At 34.8% G+C, this 23732-nt stretch overlaps 1 protein-coding gene across 3 annotated transcripts in view; it reads left to right on the forward strand.

Annotated features, from left to right (window-relative positions):
• Positions 1 to 7865: 7865 nt before the first annotated feature.
• The window catches only part of SEPTIN7 (septin 7), a 68877-nt gene continuing 53010 nt past the window's right edge, over positions 7866 to 23732 (forward strand). For 2 of the 3 annotated variants that reach the window (XM_061197913.1, XM_061197914.1), the window contains exons 1-2: positions 8469 to 8530; positions 9293 to 9395. In XM_061197913.1, coding sequence (XP_061053896.1) covers positions 8507 to 8530; positions 9293 to 9395 — 127 coding nt within the window. In that variant the 5' untranslated portion in view covers positions 8469 to 8506. Of the gene's footprint in view, positions 7976 to 8468; positions 8531 to 9292; positions 9396 to 23732 lie in introns of those variants that run through there. The other variant, XM_061197915.1, reaches the window with a different exon arrangement.

A 23732-nucleotide genomic window follows, 5' to 3' on the forward strand; every position in this document is an offset into this window, starting at 1 on the left:
TATATTCTACCAGTCATGTATGAAAGTGCCTATTTTCCCATATCCTCACTTACTACTGGGTACTGCTATTCATTTAGTTTTGTGCTCTCTAGTAGATCTTTTGGTAATGATGAAAATGTCCTATATCTATGAAATTTCTATTTCTATATCTAGTAGGGTAGCCGCTAACCACATGTGGCTCTTGAGCACTTGAAATGTGGCTAGTCCTAAATAAGTCATGCTATATTTCAAAGATTATTACAAAGGAAAAGGAAGTAATGAATAATGTAAAATGAGTCATAATAACTTTTTATATTGATTGCATATTGAAATGATAATATTGTATATACATTGGGTGAAATAAAATGATATTAAAGTTAATTTCACCTTTTTACTCTTACTTCCATGATGTGTCTACTAGAATATTTATAATTACATATGTCATTCACCTTACATTTCTATCAGATAGTGCTTGTCTAGACTCTAGACCATTCTTCCTTTAAAAAAAGCCCTGCTTCTTTAAAGCTTATGCTATTTAACAACAGTATTTTCTCACCTTTCTTAAATTTGTCAGTTACCACATCCCTGTTTTCTCCTTATTTGTTAAAGATGTCACCAAACACTCAGTTTTTCTTTCTACCCCAAGCTCTCTTACCATTCTGGGGCATTTTTAGTGCCCATGTGTAAAACTTGTTCAATAATTTAGCTTCACAGTATCTGGATTATGGTTGAGCCATCATTTTAATGGCTCCATGTGATCATCATCTGGAACTTCTGTTCCACCTCTGAAATCTTAATTGTATGGCTCATTCTATTCACAATTTCATATTCTTTGCTGTCTCATTTCCTTACTTCATACCTTGGATCCTCGACTCTCTCCATTTTGTTCACTAAATCACTTCAACCATACTTGTCAGCTCCCTTGATCCCTTGTAGTTCTGTGTACCCTTTCTGCAAAATAACAGCTTCAAATAACAGCCTATTGGCTTACATTCAAGTTACAGATTACTGTTGGAGTAAAAGATCTCGTGGCTTCAGGGATACATTCACACAGATCTTCAGCCTAAACTAGTGGACAGAATTCCTTGGCTGCCTGCTGTGTATTCCTAGCCCTTCTTTTTGTTTTGGTGGTTGCTCATTCAAATCTTTCTCTCTTAAAGTTCCCTGGTCCATCCCTCCTCTTTTAGGATTAGCAGGTGATTTTTTTTTCTGGAGTTTAGAGAAAATCCTGCCCATCATTCCAGAATGTTATCTGTATCCTGGTTTACCTTCCTTTCTTCAGCTGCTTGTGTAGGTCATCTTTTTTTTTTTTTTTTACTTAATTAACTTTATTTATTTATTTACTTGGCTGCATCGGGTCTTTGTTGCTGTGTGTTAGCTGTCTATAGTTGCAGCGAGCGGGGGCTACTCTTCATTGAGGTGCACAGGCTTCTCATTGCGGTGGCTTCTCTTGTTGCGGAGCATGGGCTCTAGGTGCGTGGGCTTCAGTAGTTGCATCACGCGGGCTCAGTAGTTGCAGTGCACGGGCTTAGTTGCTCCGCAGCATGTGGGATCCTCCCGGACCAGGGATTGAACCCGTGTCCCCTGCATTGGCAGGCAGATTCTTAACCACTGTGCCACCAGGGAAGTCCCTGTCTAGGTAATCTTTTTTTTTTTAACTTATTTTTTACTTTTTAAAGCATTTTTAAAAAATTTATTTATTGGAGTATAGTTGATTTACAGTGTTGTGTTAATTTCTGCTGTACAGCAGAATGACTCAGTTATACACGTATATACATTCTTTTTTATATTCTTTTCCATTGTGGTTTATCCCAGGATATTGAATATAGCTCCCTGTGCTATACAGTAGGACCTTGTTGTTTATCCATTCTATATGTAATAATTTGCATCTACTGACACCAAACTCGCAGCATTTATTAGCATTTAAACATGCAGCTATCCTTTTTTTTTTTAAATTCCTAAAACTTGCATAACCCTTTATTGTCCTCTAGCTTCTACCTTATTGCTCTTCTATTCACAGATAAGCATTCAGAAAGAATTGTTTACCCTTACTGCCTGCAGTTAGTTATTCACTGCTTATTTAATTCCAATCTGCCTTCATCTATCTTTCCCCTGTCTTTCCACTGCTCTGACAGTGGTCCCTGATAATGATATATTGATTCTTCTATGTCTCTATATTGACCACTCCAGAGCATTTGGTACAGTTGACCACTTCTTGAAGGAGGCCACTACAGTTGACCTCCTTGAACTGCTTCTAAGAACTACTTTCCTCATTCTTCTTCTCTCTCCCCTTTTCCTAGGTTTGTGTAGGTGATAGTGGTGGTGGTAGTGGGATGTTGGTGTTGGTTCTGACCTGCTTCCTACTTTGTATACTGTAACTGGATCCATACCCATGGCCTTCATACCGTTTAAATGTTGTTGACTTAAAATGTTAATATCTGCCTAACCTAGACATTTCTAGAACTTCTTTTATATATGTAGCTGCCTACTAGATATTTGTCTCCCTAAAGCCAATTTAGCACCTTAAACTCAAATGAGTTTTGCTTTTAATGATTGCAACAACCGTTAATCCAGTTGCTCAACCTAAATTCATAAACTTGAGTCTTACCACTCACCCCACAAGTTACAAAGACTTGTCAGTTCATGTCATTAATATCTCACCCAGCACTGTCCATTAGAAGTTAATGCAAGCCACATATGTAATTTAAACTGTTCTAGTAGCTACATTTAAAAAGTAAAAAGGAACACGTGAGTTTAACTTTAGTATCAGATTTTATGTAGCCCAGTATAGCTAAGATTTTATTTCAACCTGTAATCAGTATAAAAATTGACATGCTTTATTCTTTTTTTCATAATTGGTCTTCAAAACCTGGTTTGTATTTTATACTTAGAGCATATATCAATTCAGACTAGCTAAATTTCAAGTGCTCGATAGCCACATGTAGCTAGTGGCTACTGTTACGGACAGTAGCATTCTAACTTAATTTCTCTTCATCCCCACTGCTTCTGTCTTCCCTGGGCTACTGCAACAGATCTTGGGATTGCTACCATTATCTCCTGCAGTTCATCCTCAATATTATTGTTAGTGGTAATTTTCTAAAATATGAATGTGACTTGGCATGTGAATTAATGTGATTGTGCAATTTTCTGCTTCAGATCCTTTAATGCTGTTCATAAGTTTTCAAGATGAAGCCTAATCTAAGTTCTTTAGTGTGGCCAACAAAGTCCTTTATAATTTGGCTTTTGCTTAACTTTCCTACCCTGTATCTCCTGGACCCTGATAATGAGTTGTATTGAACTATTTGTAGTTACCATAAAGAACTGTGTTCTCTCCTCTTGCTTTTGGACCTTTACAGTTACCAATTAGCCTGCTTATATTCTCTAGCACCTACCCACATTTCTCATCAGACTAAGGCCTACTAGTCCTTCAGGATCTGAAGGATTTGACTCCAGGATAGGAGAAAGCACCCTTTTTTTCATTCTCATAGCCGTCTTTCTGTGCTTGCCTCCATTATAGTATTTATCACTGTGTTAATATAATTGTCTTCTAACTTACCTGACCTCAGATTCTTAGTTTTATAAGCAGGGACCTTGTTTTTATTAGCTTTTACATCCCTAATTACTAATACAAACATTGTAAGGGTCCAGTAACTGTGTTGATTGAATGAGTGTGGCCAGTAATTCTGTGAGTAGAGATTTAAATTCCAAGTTCAGAGCAAAGAAAAAAATGTATTTAAACTTTTAAGTTATCTCATTCTTACATGTGTTCATACAATTAAATATTAAAATCTTTTAGGTAGATTAACCAAGAATCCAGAATAAGATTAAGAAAGTAAAAGTTGGTTCCATTTGTACACAATTGTTCATCTCAGTAAAAAGGGAGGAGCTGGGGGCATGCAAACTAAGATATGATCTTTAGAGAAAATTGGGGAGGGAACATCAAAGTTAACATTTAGGACAAGTTTATTATCTTGTAACATCTTAGTGTTCTTGTTATATTAAATCTAGAATCTAGGTATTTTTACACCAGTTATATTTAAAATATTTAAGACATTTAAAAAGTGAAGTTCTTTAATTTTCCCCTTGAATTATGTAAGAGATGGGAGGAATTTGACTGAGTGCTAGACAGTTTCATCTATGTGTATGATGTAAGACTTTTGTTAGTAATAATGAGTAGACAAGTAAATTTATGTATCTTTTTTCTTTTGTAGTGAGTAGTTGTTTTTTGTATTTAGAATTACGTAAACTTTAGGTGAAAGAAATTTAATTGTATTTGTCAGTATGTGAAACAGCATACAGTTTGTCTATGTTTTAAAATCCAAAGTGGGGTACAGCTTGAACTTGAAATTATTTAGGAAAGATCAAATGTTACCTTTGAAATTTTAAGTTACTGATGTAAACCTTCCTTGGATCTTTGCAGTCTGTTTTTTTTTTGTTTGTTTGTTTTAATTGTAATTACTAAGGGGAGAAATAGAATCCTGGTCATATTTATGTAATTCGGGGCTGAATATCTCTTTTTGTAAAGATGAGGAGAGCTGAAGGTTTATAGTAGATCCTACCAAAAATGCTTTAATTTTCCTCAAATTCCGACTTTTGTCACTTCCAGCCTGTCACAACTCAATTTCGTTGTTGTTATTGAAAAGCATATTTAGCAGTTTTCAAAACAAGTTGCTGCTTTTCTCCTTTGGAAAATATATATTGATTTATAAATATTAATATTTATAGATACTAATATTCAAACCTTTAAAATGATAACGGATTTTCACATGCCAAGATTTTGATAACTTTATTCTTTGGAATAAGAACAAATGGCAAGAGAATATAAACAAATCTCAAGGGTTCCAATAATCTGTCAATTGAAACCTTTTTGAGGTATCTTGTTCTTTGAATATAATTGATTTCTAGAAGTCAGTTTAAATAAGTTAAACACTGAAATTACTGGATATTGTATTTAAGTTGATTTTTCCACAGGTAGTGAAATAGCAAGCAGTGGAAATGTAGCTTGATTTTCTTAAATGTGAATTTTGGCATAGAGATTTGGCATATCTTTTAGATAGTAACCAAAAGATTTTGTAAACATACTCTTTTAGAAAAGGTGATTTGATAACTGTTTCTTCTTATGTAACTGATGTTTGAAATCAAGTAATACTCTTAAGACCTAGAGGTATTTTGGGTGAATATACTTTTATCTACATTCGCATGCTTATAAATGTCACAGTTATATCACTCAGGTCTATAAGTAATATTTCTTTATTCAGAGGTTATATTTCATACTGGCACTGTGAACATTATATTTGTGCAGAAAAAGAATCAGTGTAGGTCTTCTGAATTATAGACTGTGGTTGATTTTAGAATTTGGGGTAAGGAAAGATTCTTATGAAATGTGAAAAGTCTGTGTGTTTTAGTCAACCAGTGTTATATTATTGGTGTATTTCCTAAGTCTGTCTTTTGTGTTGAGACACAGTTTCTTTCTCAGAAGAAATTTTCCTGAAAGTATGTTTTTGTCATTTATCTTTTTTAATAACTCCTGTGTATCAGCACTCTGTTAGGAATGTAGAGATGAATATGACATGATTCTCTCCTGGGAAATCAGTTGTGTAGGGAAACTGGCAAGTAACATGTTTAATTTTAAAATAATTTAATTTAAAACGTGAAATTATTTAAAATGTTATAGTAGTTATATACAGAGAATTATCTACTCTCAACCTAGTCACTCTTCTTCCTCACTGTTACTGAGACTGCTTTTGTGCAAAACTACCAGTAATCTTATTTCCAAATTTTATGTTCACATCTCTGGTATTTCATTTGACTTTTCAGTAGCATTTAACACAAGTGAGTGACCTTGAGCCAGTCCTAGTTTTCCTTTCTCTTCACTGACTGATCAATCTTTCTCATTCTTTCTCTGCCTAACATCTCAATGTTGGAGTGTTCCAGGACACTGTCTAGACCCCCTTTTATCTATAATCTCTCTTTGGGAATCTGATCCTTTCCCAATACTATCTATATGCTTATGTTTCCTAAATCTATATTTTCAGCACCAACCAATCCTGGAATTTCTGAATTCATATGTTTAACTGCCTACCGGCCATCTCTTCTTGAATATGTAACAGACACCTCCACTTAACATGTTCAAAGCTATTTTTGATTCTGGTGATTTTGGCCCCCACCGCCCACTCTTTTCCTCCCCTTTGTACCCTGTTTCCCTGGAGATATCACTAGCCATTGAGTTGTTCAAGCCAAGTACTTAGGAGTTATCTTTTGTCTCTTTATTTTTTGTCTCTTTTTCTTTTGCCAGTCCCATCTAACCCACCGGCAATGTCCTGACGATTCTTCTTTCAAAACATATTCTGAATCTTCATCTCTCTTTGCATCCATACCATCTAAATTCAGTATACCCTTTCTTTCTTGGACTATTGCAGTAGGCTCCTTACTAGTTTTCTTATTTCCATTTCTTCTCTTAGCAGTAAGAGCTATCTTTAAAACACAAATCAGGTCAGGTCACTTGCCTGTGTAAAACCCTCCAGTGGCTTCCCATCATGCCTAAAATAACATCCATATTTCTTACTTTGGCTGGGTACCACATGATCTGGCCCCTGCCTGCCTCCCTGACCTCATTTTTTGTCACTTATCCCCTGGTCCACTACCTCACCTCATTGTAGTTCATGTACCTTCTTTTTGGTCCTGAAAGTACCAAGTTCATCCCCACTTTAGGGCCCATTCCTTTGCCCTAGAATGCTTTTCTCCCTTTTCTTAATTCAGTCTCCTAGTTGTGCCTGAGACTGTTCTAGGAGTTGAGGATAAAGTAATAAATAAGACACAGGGGTAGATGGAGGTGTTTTTCTTACACCTTTTTGTATGGTGGGTTCCTTGAATATGTAACCTAAAATATTTTCTCTGAAACTTCTTCAGCTCTCCCAGATGGCTTCCTCTTTTTGATGCCACAACTTACGTAATTCATTTAATCTGTACCTTGATGGAGTTTACATTTTAGTTGGAGGTAGGGTGGGTGGAGATCACAATAAACAAGATTTTTAAAATGTATGTTAAATGGTGGTAAGTGCTAAAGAGAAAAACATAAAGCAGCAAAGTGCTGAGATGAGGAATGGGTTGTAATTTTAGATAAGGGTGGTCAGGGCAGTCCTCTCTTTGAAGGTGGCATTTGAATAATCATCATCATCTGTTCTAGGTTGTGATATAACTCATAGATTTCTTCAATGTAGAATAAAGACATACCCTTTTTAAAGACATTTTGTCCAAGGATAGTCTGTTTTCTTCTCTATGCTATATTATTTGCCTTTCAGTTTTTACAGGTCACATTTACTTCATCTTTCCATTTGTTACTGCTTGCCATCTTTAGCTTCCTTCCCTTTCCTGTATCTACAAGTTTGCATTTCTTCCAGTTCTTAACTTTATTTTAATTACTTGAAATATAGCACTGTATAAAGATTTTAACTAAAACATTGGCATTTATCTGAAGTGAGCTGTCTTAATCCAGTGACTGACAAAGCAAAATTGTATGAAATTTACATTTTTTTCTTCTTGGGATTTAAATTTGGCCCCTGTATATCTTCTTGAAACATCATACTTTACACTTTTTTCACCATTTCTTGTAAGACTTCAGGTACAGGGCATAGTAATTGTTCTTTATAAAAAGATAGATAGGAGGCCTCTGATTCTGTGTTTGATCAGGAGAGCTGCTGAAATGGATTAAAACTCACTGGGCCTTATATCCGACAAAAAATATTACCTTGACGTGAGTAGAAAAAAGTCTGCCTTCAATTTATTTGTAATTTACCTCTAATTTGTTGAGTTACATGTAAGTAACTTTCATTTTTTTCCCCTCTATCTTTTACTATGTTCCAATGGATTTCTCTCCTGTTCGACTGAATGTGCCGTGTATGATTCTTGGAATTCCTCGTTTACTGTTCCTCTGTGGATCTGTCTGTTGGAATCTGGAACACTGGAATGATGGAAATGTGTTCTTTACAAAGTAGCTGTGAGTATGCTACATAATTTATAGAGAGGCTTTTTTCTGGTCTAAGTTAAATTTCAGTTACAGTTGGATGAAATATGAACCAAGGAAGCCTTAAATTTGATGCATATTCTTAGCTCTGCACATAGTAGGCTTTCAAATATTTGACTTTAAAATATTCTGATCAGTATCCTAACTAGTATATTTAAAATTAGCCTTTCAATTTAATTGGCTTACTTATCTTCTCAATATTTGTCTTAAAAATTAGTTTATATGAATTTTAAAAAAGGTAAAAATATTATGGATGGAATATTTAGTTACATATGTGATGCTAGTAAGGAATGCAGATTGCTGTTCTTTGTTAAATCCAAATGTATTGAATTAGTAATTTGATCCCATATGAGTTTTTTTGATGAGAATTTAAATGTGGCAAAAATCTTTAAGAAAAATGTGTACCTCTTAGGAATATTTTGCCATTATATTTTAATGAATGAGTAAGACCTACCCCTAAGTAAATTAATCAGTAAGATTCTACTCACTCAGATGGTCTGAACTATGGACAGTGTTTCTCACCAATGGGTAAGTTGAAAATCAGACTGATTTACTATGCCAATTTAGAAGTAGATTTCTTTGAATTACTCATGAAACTTATTGAGGTCATCAAAGAATCAAAACCCACACAGAAAACTGAATTGAAATTTACTTTAAAACCTGGATAAATCTGATGTCCCTGATGATAGAGGCAGCAGGCTCATGTAAAAACCTTGAAGTGACATAATTGGACCTAGTATAACAGTTTGAAAGATAATGTTACTGATTGACATTGATCATGAGAGCTTTTAAGAGTTCATGAAAAATTTTAAACTCCACGTTTTGATTTTACTTCATGAATAAGAAGATAAATTTCAAGAAACTCCTGCCTCTGGTAATTAGTATGAGCAAAGGGGATGATTAAAAGAGTCCTTAATATAATTTTAAGGGGATTTGAATTTTGTATTGTGAAAAATCCTTTGTTTTTTTTTTAGTTGATTGGTTAGAATCTTATTATTAGTAACTTACTATAAATTGAAATCTTTGCTCTGAGGCAGGTTTCTTTAATTTTTATTTTATTCCCTTGGGTTTTTATAATTGTCTATTGTCAGTCAACTTGTGCTCAATTCATTTTGTCCATTTTTGCAATTAACTAATACTTTTATTGGTAACACTATAAAATCAGTTTGATTCACCATGAATAGTAGTTTATATAGTTTTCTAAAAATAGGTTAATGAAGGGAATTTGAAATGTGTGACAGAAGTGATTTGTTGATATATGAATAACCGGACTCCTTTTGCTTTTCTCAGCAACAGAAGAACCTTGAAGGCTATGTGGGATTTGCAAATCTCCCAAATCAAGTATACAGAAAATCAGTGAAGAGAGGGTTTGAATTCACACTTATGGTTGTGGGTAAGATATGATTTCTCACTAAAATTGAGTTTTGATATGTTTCCAACTATTAATGAACTCTGAATGATTTGAGAAAACAATAGCCCAAATAACTGCAGGGATCATGTGTTATATTTTCTTTTGTTATGCGAATACGTTTTAAAATTTAACTTGATGGTGTAAAGGGATTTCAGTATTTTCTTGCCTCTTTCTTGTAGATGGCACAGTTTTGGAAACTCAGTAAAAGTTGAGAAGAGGGGTGGGGGGTGTAGTGGTTGAATAGAACTCTGGAGAAGTTCTCTTCAATCGATGATGCTACAAAAGGAAATAGCATCTGGTGGTTACTTATTACTCCAGGATAATTTTATTCTCTGGCTCAGATAGTGTAGTGAAGCCATATCACATGAGTGTTTAACTTAAACATATGTTCTCTGAATTTGAAAAAGAAGGATGGCGTAGAGGATCCTAATCATGCAAATGATTACCCTGGGAATTCATTCATTAAGTATAAGCCCTGGAATTAGTGAAATATGATGACTCTCCTTGTTCTTTAGTTCACTCTCATTTTTCTTATGAGTGTGTTTTATCCTATGAGCACCTTTCCCTGCCTGTATTCCATTTTAAGAGATTGTCAAGGGTTATTTTGACTGTAGGTTGGTAACATAATCATTATATATGCAAAAACACTTTACCGTGTATAAGATTAGTTATCTTAAATGACAATCTTAAATGACTTTATAATATTTTCACCTCATATAGACTGACTTTATAACCTAGCTCCTCAGTTTGATGCAATTTTGTTGTATTTCTCTATTTGTTTTATGAAGGTAAAAGGCAGAATAGTGGATTGACTATCCATGACAGAGAAAATTGAGTTGATGCTGGACCTTTATGTACTGTGCATTAAATTTTGCTAATTACATTCAACTCCTGGTATTTTTATTTTGGTGTTGAATTAGATTAATTGAATTAGGTATGAAATACCCCTTCATTGAAGGGAAGAATATTTTATCAACTGACCAGAGTATTTTACCTGAGGGTAGGTTTGTGGCTGTTTGGAAATATCTGCATTGTAATAGTTCATAGTTAAAACATGGTGGTACAAAGTCTGCAAACTTGATACTTGGTAGAGTTGGTTAACTTGTCTGTCTCTGGTTGAGTAAGAAGCATAGTATACCTAGCTTGCAAGCTGCTGGTGTAGAGCAGAGGTGTGGGTCTAAATAGGTGGATAAAATATGCAGGACATACCTTTTCTTCCATAGATTGGTAACATAATCATTATATGTGAAGAAATACTACATCTTACCTGTACTATGTAATGTTAGTGATCTTAAATGACAAACCGTAGACAAATATAAGATCATTTTTTAATTTGTAGAAAACTTCCTAGGTGCATTAGGAGAACCATAGCAATTTCCAAAAAAATTTTAATATTAAAATTTAAAGAATAACTTCTTGAATGTATACTTAGTAGAGTAATATCTGGGGGTCCAGGCCAGATATTTGGTTTGAAATCTCTGTGACATTTGTCCAGATGAAATAGTTAATAACCAGCTGTATTTAGAATAAATACACAATCTCTGAATGTTACTTATTTGTTTTTCTGGTCAGTCCTTTTGTCAACTACAGCTTTTGTTTTTCTCTTCTTTGATAAGACTTCAGCTGCAGATAAAGGAGAATGGGTGTTAATATTGTTATTCTGTTATCCCCACTATACCTTGAACATTACTGTTTAATTAGCTGTCTTTGTATAGACTTGTTGAGTGCAGGGTCTAAATCTTTTCATCTACATAGTTGCAGTGCATAACACATAAAAGTCACCTTTTGGAACTTCCCTGGTGGTCCAGTGGGTAAGACTCTGTGCTCCCAATGCAGGGGGCCCAGGTTCAATCCCTCGTCGGGGAACTAGATCCCCCATGCATGTCACGACTAAGACTTCGCATGCTGCAACTAAGAAGTCCGCGTGCTGCAGCTAAAAGACCCTGCATGCCGCAACTAGGACCCAGCGCAGCCAAAATAAATATAAGTTAATAAATAAATATTCTTTAAAAAGTCACCTTTTAAGTAAGTATTTAATACATTGTTTTTCAGACTTTAGGCCAAATCTAACAACAATCTAACATTGTTTGTAAATCACAGAAAGCTAAGACTTACCATACTTTAATATTCTTGACTTAGAGACTACAAGCTATTCCTTATGAGCTAAGTCCTCATTTTTGAGATATATGCTCAGAGCAGCTTTGGCTCTTATAACAATTCTTGGTTTGAGACTTATACATTGATACAAACTGAGAATCTATATTTAACAGTTGATTTCTTTATCTCTTTGTCCTTTGTTGGGAAACCTTTATCCAGTAACCTTGCTTCATAAGCAATATTTAGTATTTACTTGAGTGACTTTTTTGTATAAAAGAGGCATAATTTGTTTTCCCATATTTTCTTCCCTAAAGGAGCTAATAATTTTTATGACAATGTAAAGTATACATAAAAAGATAAGTAACATTTTTAGTAAGTAAATACAAGTCAGTAGAGTCATACAAAAATTAAGAACCATAGATGTTTAAAGGTATAGGAGAGCTTTTCCCTGGTTCCCTGGTTGGAATTATTATTGCCTTACTTGAGAAGGAGGTATTAGGACAGATTTTTGAAGAATAGAACTGGGATAGACATTGAGCGGGCAGTCCAGTTGGGAAAACAATAACCAACCCCTACATAACTTATTATGTGCCAGGGAATATTTCAAGTACATAAAGTACTGATACTTTATGTATGTAACTCATACAGTCCTTAACAGTAACCCTATGATATAAGTATTATATTATTGTTATCTCCTTTTTAGAGATGAAGAAACTGAAGCATGGAGATGTTAGGTTACTTGCCCATGGTCACACTGCTAGCAGATGCCAGAACCAAACCCGGTCTGTTTCTCAGTCTGGTGTGTTCTTAGGCACTATGCAGAGGCTCATTTGGGAATACTGGATATAGTGCAGAGTTCAGTAGAGTGCGTCCAGTATGCCTTGAACTTGTATGATTCCAACTAGATATTGTTTTCCCTAAAAAAATTAAAAGAGGCAGAGGGACAGACAGAGAGAGAGAAAGAGGAAATGAATGAGAATTTTAGAGAAAAAGAGTGCAAGCAATTTTTTCTGCCATTCTACTGGAATGAGTGCCTGTCCTAGGGTAGGCATGGTGGGAGAGGTGAATTCTCTGTTCCCCCAGTCATTTTCAGCTTCCACATACTTTTATAGTGTGAGCATCTCACCTTGCTGAGTTAGTCTAGGTGCCTTAATATAAACTAGTTACTTCTTATGTGCTCAAAGAAACAGGTATCTGCTTTAGTGCAGGAAGAAAAACAAGTCAGTTTATATGTAATTGTGCATTATGGATGATATATTGGGGGACAGTTCAATATTAATTTGCACTGCATGTTGATTTTAGGATCTGACCCCGAAGTGGTAACTTTATAATAGTTGGAAATAAGGCTGGAAGGGTAGGCTAGCCTAAATTTTGAAGACCTTCATTGCCTCCAGGATAAAGAGATTGGAATTCTTGATTTTGACTCTTTATTTGAAAATTTACTTTAAAACCCAGTGTCAGACATATCAAATAATGAAGACAGTTAGGTCTCTAATTCAGCAAGTGTCAAACCTATTCGGGCTTGGAACTTGAAAATCGTTTGTGTGCTTCTTAATTTTTGCTCTGAGAATAAAATATTAATTGTAAAATCTTGATTTTACTAGAATCTTTCAAAGAGGTAGAACTCAGAAAGATTGTAGACTGCTTTATCTGACCAGAAAATATTTTGAAAAACAAGTGGCATTAAGTCTATTATTTTGGATTCTTTGAAGATAAAATTCACAGTTCAATCATTTTTATAATATTAAGCTTTGCTAAATTTTTTTTTTTTTAATTAATTAATTTATTTTTTGGCTGCACCGTGCAGCAACCAGGGATTGAACCCACACCCCCTGCACTCGGAGCACAGAGTCTTTTTTTTTTTTTAATTTTATTTATTTATTTATTTATTTATTTATGGCTGTGTTGGGTCTTCATTTCTGTGCGAGGGCTTTCTCTAGTTGCGGCAAGCGGGGGCCACTCTTCATCGCGGTGCGCGGGCCTCTCACTATCGCGGCCTCTCTTGTTGCGGAGCACAGGCTCCAGACGCGCAGGCTCAGTAGTTGTGGCTCACGGGTCCAGTTGCTCCGCGGCATGTGGGATCTTCCCAGACCAGGGCTCGAACCCGTGTCCCCTGCATTGGCAGGCAGATTCTCAACCACTGCGCCACCAGGGAAGCCCCTCAATGTGATTTTAATAATATATATAGGTTAATCCTTGAATTATAATTTTTAATCTATTTTTGCTTTTCATTCATATTCTGTCTTTGAAAATAGACCATTTAAAATACTCTAATGTTGAAAAACACAGCCACCCTTTTAACAGCCTTTCTGAGAGCCCTCAGATGAACTCCATAGTATGTGGGCTAAATTAAGGAAGAGAGGGTGAGAATGCTGATATTTTTTTGCCATAAGAAAATTGTCCTCTTGATATTGAATATACTCAAGATTCATTGTGAAGGTGAACTGAAAAGTTAGGAAACATTTGTTGATTTTCATTAGCTAGACTTAGGTACAAATATGAGATGGTTACATAGTCTAAAAAGACTGGGCACTGTATGCAAAGAAAGGTGCTTAGGACTTTAAAGACTAGGTAATAAAGGGAGCAACTTCTTTACAGATAGAAATAGAATTTTCACACAGGAGATTATTGTGTGGTTTTCCTCTTGGTTTGGCAGACTGCTTTTTCTTGATCCTTAAGGGGCAATTTCTAAATCTTCTTTAATCTAAGGCATGGAGATCAAATACTATTGTTGGTCAAATTGGTCCGTCCTTTTCCTAGGTAGTTCTATCACATGTCTCTGAAATACAGTTTTAAATATGAAATTGTCTTACTGTCTCTTCTTCCTAGCTGTGACTACAGACAGCCCAGTACCACAGGAAGTCAGAATTTCCCCTTCATACTCTTAGTCCACCAAAACAAGTCCACTCTCCAAAGCATTTGTAGACTGAGTTTTTTTCTGTGTTAGGAACCAGGTTTACTCTGTCCCAAAGCAGGACGTTTTCTATCATTACTTTTTTGGGTGCTCAGCTGGTGGATTTTGTTGGCAAGATAGTTTTAGGCCAATATATCATACTTGTTTCACCAGTGTAATACAGAACCTCAGAATTATTTTAAAGGTCGGAAAGTTATAACCTGCCTCCCATGAAAGGCCTTGCAAAGGTGGTTGAAATTGTTGACGTTGTTAATTTTACCCCAATTTTATTTTTCAATAAACATAAACATATTTTAAGTATATAATTTTCATGCATTTACATGAGTCCTTTTGACATATTTTACTATATAGGAGTAATAATTTAAAGCAGTGCCTAAGATACTAAAGACTATGGACCTGATTTTTTAGGGGAAACAGGGTGACTAAATGGGTTCAGTGACTGAACTTCCTGAAATGTCATTGAGATTTTTATCATGTATTTATTTTCTGGGGAGAGATTGCATATTTAGATTCTCAGAGGGGTGGTTATTCACCTAAAAATTGAGAACTATAGGTACGAAGTATTTTATGTAATTGGAAGTATGTGGCATTGATTTATTGATTCTTGTGCTGAAATAATGTTTTAATTAATTTAGTAACATTTCTAAACACAAAAGTTACAATTACAGTATACAGCTTTTTTTCCCCTGAAACATTTGAAATGCGTGATCCATCATTGCCCCCTAAATACTTGTGTATTTCTCTTCCTCAAGGATCTTCTCGGACATAACCATTAATGTACCATCAAAATCAGAAAATAGCAAATGTATGTTTGTATACATGCACACGTATATATAGACACACACCCACATATATACTTTTATATCTATAGTTCATCTGCATCTATTATGTATGTTGAAAATCATTAAGTTCACACTGATATCTACAATTTCAGTTCATCACCACAGTGGTCATTCTACTTTTCATCTTTTCTCTAGTTGTAACATCCTTCTGATGGTGAGAAATCATTATCCTTAATACGTTTACTTTTTTTTTAATTGAAGTATAGTTGCTGTACAATATTATATAAGTTACAGGTATACAATATAGTGGCTCACAATATTTAACTTAATATGTTTACTTATTTGATCAGTTCCCCTGTATGTTAACTAATTTCCTGCCATGTCCCCCAGGCTTTTCTCTTCCTCTCTCTGATGGAGTATCCCTATCCCTACTCACCCCTCTCAAGTGCTGTGACACCCTGTGGCAGGCCACTCTTCTCATGCTGATGCCCTCCTCATCCCTTTTTGGGTTCAGGCCTTCTCCCAGACCCCCTTGGAACCTGTCCTTATCTTGCAGACTCTGACACCCTGCTCTGGGCCACTGTGGCTCTCCCTCCAGCATGTTCACCTGCCATTCTCAGCCTCAGATAATGATTTCTGGACTGAATTTTCAGGAAGGAAAGTGGAAGAGAAAGAGCTGAAATAATTTTGAAGGGTTTAAAAACTAATATTTAACTGTATTATAGAGTTAACTGGCATATGAATAGAAGAACTAATTTGATTTTTTTATTCTTATGTTAAAAAAAGTAAAAAAAAAGAAAAGATAAAATTGTAGTTTGGGGCTACCATAGAAAAAAAAAAATGACTAAATGGAGATAAAACTCTGGAAAAATTTAGCCTGGAAATGAAAGTTATTTGCAGGTGTGTATAGTGTTGTAGAGATACCATTGGTTACATTTACATATATTTTGACAAACTGAGTTTGTAAAACTTTTGTATGACCTCCAAATTTATTAATAGCTGAGACAAATAGGTTAATATTTAGAAGGAAGAAAGCTTTCGACTTTGGGGCTCTGTTCTTATACTGCCTAGAACTCTCAAGCGAGTAGATGATAAACACAAGGTAATTGTGCATATCAAGGAATCAAATGTGTAGCATAACTTGTGGTTCATTCTTAACTAACTCAAGTTTTTATGATAGAAGACTATGAATTATTTATTATGTTACAAGTGGTAATATTTATAGTAATAACATAATAATATTTCCATAGAATTCCTGTCATGGTCCTGAGAATAGATTTTAACTGAATGGTCAGTAATTCAAGTGACACACACTGATCAGCAGTAAAGTGCTAAGAGTTATAGACTAAGCTAATGATATAAAAATGAAAAAGACCACTTCAACTCTCAAAGGTATTTCCAGGGAAACACACACTACTAATTACAATTTAATTTAATAAATGTTTCAGTAGTATACATTTAACATGCCATGTAAAGAGGGGAGTTATTATATGGGCTTAATGGGGAAAACATCTTATTTGTCTGAAAGGATAGAGTCCTGAAGCCAGTAACTCATATTGTGCTTGCATTTCAAATGCATTATTTAGTTTGGAAATTTTGTAAAAGAGTTATTTATTCTTATGCTTGTTATTTTGTTGTTAGCATACCATGAAAATCAGCTTCTATATTTAAACTAACTTAAATCTACCTTATAATACTAAGTACAGCAACTGTTAAATTAAAAAGAATATTGTGCTTAATCTAGCTTCAAACTCCAATTTCTGCCACAAATGGTCATTTTGAATCTCAGTTTCCTTATCACAACAGACATTTACCTGGTCTTTCTAAACCACTGAGATTTAAAACAAACAAACAAAAAAGCCATGCCCTCTAAGAACCTGAGTGTATGGGATGGGGGTAGAGTGGAGACACTTGGACAATAATACTGTCTGCTATTTGTAACCACCTCTTCCTCACAGAGGGCTTGAGATAATTGTGTATATAAATGTACATTGTACATATACTATATATATATAAAATGTACCTAGTAAATCTGTAAACTAAATAAAATGTTAATTTTAAGCAAATATTTGTTAGTGCATTTTTACGACTTAGTTTTAAGATCTAAATACCAGGCATGAAGAGAAGAGAAAGATCAGGGATGGTTGAGAATGATATGGCAGTTAATAGGTTAAATACTTGATTAATCCTTACTTTGAACTTCTGCTTTAGTTGAACTCCTTTGATTATTAAACATTTAGAGTACATGTGCCCTTACTTTGCAATTCAGTATACACATTGCTGGGCAAACCTTTTTTTCTGGTGAGAGATTTAGCTAATTTGAAAGATGGTTGAGAACTTGTTCTTTTCTCATTATAAATAAGGTTTAGCTGGGTAGCTTGCATTCTTGTTAACAAAATTGATTTTTGTATTTGCTATTATGTACATTTCAATAAAGACATGATGTTTAAGTATTTTGCTCAAGTTACTTATGTGACATCTCTGATTATTATTTTTTTAATTTTTAATTAACAAATTTTTTTTTTAAATTATTTATTTTATTTATTTATTTTTGGCTGTGTTGGGTCTTCCTTGCTGCGCGTGGGCTTTCTCTGGTTGTGGCGAGCAGGGGCTACTCTTCGTTGCGCTGCGCGGGCTTCTCATTGCAGTGGCTTCTCTTGTTGAGGAGCACAGACTCTAGGCGCACGGGCTTCAGTAGTTGCAGCACGTGGGCTCAGTAGTTGTGGCTCGCAGGCTGTAGAGCGCAGGCTCAGTAGTTCTGGCGCACGGGCTCAGTTGCTTGGCGGCATGTGGGATCTTCCCGGACCAGGGCTCGAACCCATGTCCCCTGCATTGGCAGGCGGATTCTTAACCACTGAGCCACCAGGGAGGCCCTAGTTTCATTTTTATAAGAGAAGTGAAAAACCTTGATTCCTGTGAAACAGTCTGTGTAGACTTCTTTATTTTAATAGTTTTTTCTCCAGTTAAATCTATATTCAGTTACCTGTTAGCTCTTACTAGATGCCTTTTACTTCTCTAATACTAATTATTTTATTTCTTACTTCTAAGCTTATTTATCCTCCTGTATTTTCTTTCCTTTTCATTCAAATTCTAAACCAGAGGTTGAAGATTTCATCTTTTTAAAAGAACTGTTCCACATTTTAGCATTACTTAAGTGCTCATTGGTTTGCTTGATTAGTTCCTATGGATGTCTCAGTGAAATGCTGCTTGCTTGCTTGCTCTCTGAAGCCATCCTTGATTTCCTTCAAACTGTACTTAGGTGTTCTTTATGTATTCCTACTGTATTTTTTGTTTAACTGTAACTATAGCTCGTTTCTCAACAAAATTACACTTTTTGAAGGCAAAATGTCCCCAGTTCTAGCATTTAGCAGCTGTTCAATAAATAATAAAATGAATTTATGTCTTTGCTTTTTATCAATTGTAATAGTCCATCAGAGGATAGCTGTTGGAATGGAAAAGCTGTAGGATGTTGGGATGAGATTATTCATCTGAGTTAAACCTTTTTGCTCCTTGGCAGGTTTTTTTTTTCAAGCTGGATCATTAAATCAATTTAGTGAATCATTTTAAAAAATGAAAAATAGAAATGATTAGAAAATAGACTGCATTTTGCTTAGCAAGAGTATTGTTTCATGAAAGTTTTAAATTTGTACACATACATTTATACAATACAGATAAGTATACCTATATATTTGTGTATACTGCGTTTGGATGCAAAATGTATGTTTGGGGTTTTTTTGTTTGTTTGTTTTTAACTGTAAACTGTGGTAAAGTAAGTTGGAAAGCCACTGCCCAGTGGGAGAGTCCAGTAGAGAATATCAAGAGAATTCGTTTAGAAGCAGATTTACATGAAGAGCAGAATTGAGGACTAGGAGTTAGAACACTGCTGTTCTGGTATCTCTAAGGACTATTCCAGTTCTAATGTTCTGAAACTCTACATAATTTAGCAAGATGATGTAGAACACATTGTATGTGTTCATTACACAGTTTGTGTAATGAAATGGGTTTTCCCAAGCTGCTAATGATAGAACTGAGGAGCGTCTGTGGTTAAGTGTTTATGTGCAATATACAAAGGAAAAATCCTCAAGGTTTAAGCTGCCTATGAATTTTCTACTTAACTAATACAGTAATACAGTATTATTTATATCAGTTGCTATAACTATATATGGTTAAGGAAAAATAATTTACCAAAGAATTATATGGTATAATGTCTCAGTGTGTTTCATGTGTCAGATATTAATAAATATTTCAAGGAGTTGGTGGAAATGATATAAGGCTGTAGAATTGAGGAGGTGCTGGGTAAAACAAAGATAAGCAGTTTCTTTAATTGTAGGACTTCTCAGACCCCTTATAATCCCAAGGACCTATAGGAACGTGACTTTATTATAAATAATTATTGATCTAACTTTTTTCAAAACCTTATGAACAAACATTTCATGAATGTTTCATTCTTAGGCTTGAAGTGTAATATTCTTGAATGATGATGGCATGGGTTTCATGGGCTAGACTTCAAAGATAAAGAGGACATGGGTTATTTTAACCTGCTGATAATGTTAAACTACAGGTATAATATTAGACTCTAGTTAATTACTCTTATTTTATAATTTTCATAAAGTATTTAACATCTTAAATTGTGTTAACAATATTTTGTTTTAATAAGAACAGAAAAAAATTTAATTCCAGTTATTTCCTTTTAAAGTCAGTAAAATAAGGGAATGATAATGACTTTGTTGCAGAACGTTTATAGTGCATTTCAAAGTAAAATAAATGTGTCGTTAATTTGGATCATTTAACAGATCTTAAAATATTATGTTAATTATAAAGAAATAGAAAATGTTACGGATAGGTATTCTGTTTATATTTATTTATTAATTTTGTTTTCTTAAGCTAGGATATGTGATTCTGAATTTTGTTATTCTTAAATGTTTCCTAAATAATAATGATAAATAACTTGATTGAGGTTCTTTCCACAGATTCTTTAAGTAGAGTTGGAGTTGATGGGACTAATGTAACTCAATTATTTTGCATTAGCAACGCTATTGCTTTCCCTTTAGTAAAGCCAGTGAGCAAGAGTCTATTGTAGTTATGTCACCTTGAGAGTATTAGGACAAAGCTACTATATTTTGTATTATGATTATAGGATATCTGACATTTTGGTTTGGAAGTAAATATCACTCTACTAAAGATAGATAGGAATTAATAATTTAATGTTCAAACTCAGGCATAACTTCCCTGCAGTCAACATTTCTTTTTATTTATTTTGAGGCTAGTACCTGTTAGAATCATTATGTTGTCAACCTTACCTTTCTACTCTGTTCTCAAATGTCTCACATGTTTATTCCCCCCAAAAAAGAAAAGTTTATAAATATAAACATTTTTATTTTCTAAAAGATGTAAATTCTAAAGACATTTAGTAAGGTGAAGTCCCTTTTTCTCCCTCCTTCAGTTCCAGTCCCTTCTCTAGTGACAAGCATTATTAAGTTGTTACAAGTTTTCTGGCATTTTTCTATAATTTTATATACACTAGTCATTCCCATGTAGATTTCTTTTTTATATAAATGGTACTGTGCTGTAAATACTGTTCTGTGAATGTTTTTTTCCCTATCATTTAATATATTATATTTATATTCATGTCTGTACATAAAGTAACTCATTCTTTAGAGTATGGGATATTCCATACTGTGTGATTATCATGATTTATACAGTCTACTGTTGATGGACAACTAAACAATGCTTAATTTCCTTGAATTTTTAGGCACACGTATAAATGCTTGTATAATGTACATTTCTAAAAGTGAAATTGCTGGGTCAAAAGGCATGTGCATTTAAGTTGTGATAGACTGCCAAATTGTTCCTCAGAAAAGTGATACCATGGCACAAAAACAGAAACATAGATCAATGGAACAAGATAGAAAGCCCAGAGATAAACCCACGAACCTATGGTCAACTGATCTATGACAAAGGAGGCAAAGATATACAATGGGGAAAAGACAGTCTCTTCAATAAGTGGTGCTGGGAAAATTGGACAGCTACATGTAAAAGAATGAAAGTAGAACACTCCCTAACACCATACACAAAATAAACTCAAAATGGATTTGAGACCTAAATGTAAGACCGGACACTATAAAACTCTTAGAGGAAAACATAGGAAGAACACTCTTTGACATAAATCAGAGCAAGATCTTTTTTGATCCACCTCCTAGAGTAATGGAAATAAAAACAAAAATAAACAAATGGGACCTAATGAAACTTCAAAGCTTTTGCACAGCAAAGGAAACCATAAACAAGACGAAAAGACAACCCTCAGAATGGGAGAAAATACTTGCAAACGAATCAACGGACAAAGGATTAATTTCCAAAATATATAAACAGCTCATGCAGCTCAATATTAAAGAAACAAACAACCCAATCCAAAAATGGGCAGAAGACCTAAATAGACATTTCTCCAAAGAAGACATACAGATGGCCAAGAAGCACATGAAAAGCTGCTCAACATCACTAATTATTAGAGAAATGCAAATCTAAACTACAATGAGGTATCACCTCACACCAGTTAGAATGGGCATCATCAGAAAATCTACAAACAACAAATGCTGGAGAGGGTGTGGAGAAAAGGGAACCCTCTTGCACTGTTGGTGGGAGTGTAAATTGATACAGCCACTATGTAGAACAGTATGGAGGTTCCTTAAAAAACTAAAAATAGAATTACCATATGATCCAGCAATCCCACTACTGGGCATATACCCAGAGAAAACCATAATTCAAAAATATACATGCACCCCAGTGTTCATTGCAGCACTGTTTACAATAGCCAGGTCATGGAAGCAACCTAAATGCCCGACAGACGAATGGAAAAAGATGTGGTACATATATACAATGGAATATTACTCAGCCATAAAAAGGAACGAAATTGAGTCATTTGTTGAGACGTGGATGGATCTAGAGACTGTCATACAGAGTGAAGTAAGTCAGAAAGAGAAAAACAAATATCGTATATTAACGCATGTATGTGGGACCTAGAAAAATGGTACAGATGAACCGGTTTTCAGGGCAGAAGTTGAGACACAGATGTAGAGAACAAACGTATGGACACCAAGGGGGGAAAACCGCGGTGGGGTGGGGATGGTGGTGTGCTGAATTGGGCGATTGGGATTGACTTGTATACACTGATGTGTATAAAATTGATGACTAATAAGAACCTGCAGTATAAAAAAGCAAACAAACAAAAAAACTAATACTAAACTTTTTTTGGGTTATTTGTATGGAAATATGTTAATATAAATGTTTCAGACATTACATAAAATTTCTAAAAATCTTATATGTTCTGGTATAATGTTGTAAGTCATAATTCTAGTTATTACTTTAAAATGTATATCTCAGAAATAACTAAATTTCCTTGTCAGTTGCATTATTATGAACTTTCATCAAATCTTTAACCATGGTCATTTTTAAGTCTTTTGTCATTTACAGACAGTTCTGGGTGTACTCTGATGCTTTTGCAAAAATGTTCCTATAAAAGGGTTTCATCTTCAAGGAATTCATGGAAAAGACTCTGACGAGTACATGTTTCTGGTAACTGACTATACTGCTGAACTGAATGAATAAGCATTTTCAGAACTCTAATGGAAAAGTGCTAACAAAAGATCAAGATGAAAAAAAAAATTAATTACATGGGACTCAGTGAACTGATGAGGATGATTATAATTTTTGTGACTTTCTGTTTGAATTAAAAAAAAAAAAGAAAAAGCAATAGTGCAGCGATGGGGCGAGGTCCTGGTTCCTCCTCAAGGAATATACACAGCAATACCTTTGAGTTCTTCTGTGGAACTAAGGCTCCCACCCAGGTGGAAGATGGTAACTTCAGGCTGAGCACAAGATTCCTGGAATGTCACCCTGTTACCTCACCACCAACCAATCAGAAGAAAGTCTGCACACAGTGGAAGATAATAAAGACCCTGACCCCCTCCGCTAATGAGTCTCCCTTTAAAAACTTTCATGGTTGAGCAGAATCTTTGGAGTTGGTTTTTGGACACAAGTTGCCAGTCTCTTGCATAAAGCAACCTTTCCATTCCTACCAGCACTTGTCTCTCAAAAGTATTAGCTTTTGAGCAGCGAGCAGTCAAACCTGAGTTCAGTAACATGGGGGCAGGAGTCTACACACCACCAAGCAATTCTCGGACACCATCTGAGTTTCCTACAATCAACTCAATTCTGAAACTATCTACCTGGAGATAGCATCAGATTCTACAAGTTAAAGGCTCAGTCCTATAATACTGCCCCCTTCCCCCAGTTGCCACTTCAGACACCAGTCACAAGTCCAGGTCTTTCTGACCCACCAGCTGTGAAGTCGGAGCTTCCAATGACCCCTTCCTTGAGTTTCCATACCAGGGAAGAGCTAAATAGGACTCCTTGTTGGATCTGTTTCTTTGAGTTTAACCTTTGCTTTTTGTTGCTTTTGTTATTATAATCATACATAATGGCCTGCCTCGGGACCCTGACCCTCTGTCTGAATGTTAAACCAAAGTGCCT

Source organism: Eubalaena glacialis, chromosome 8 (assembly GCF_028564815.1).
Source record: "Eubalaena glacialis isolate mEubGla1 chromosome 8, mEubGla1.1.hap2.+ XY, whole genome shotgun sequence".
Taxonomy (NCBI): domain Eukaryota; kingdom Metazoa; phylum Chordata; class Mammalia; order Artiodactyla; family Balaenidae; genus Eubalaena; species Eubalaena glacialis.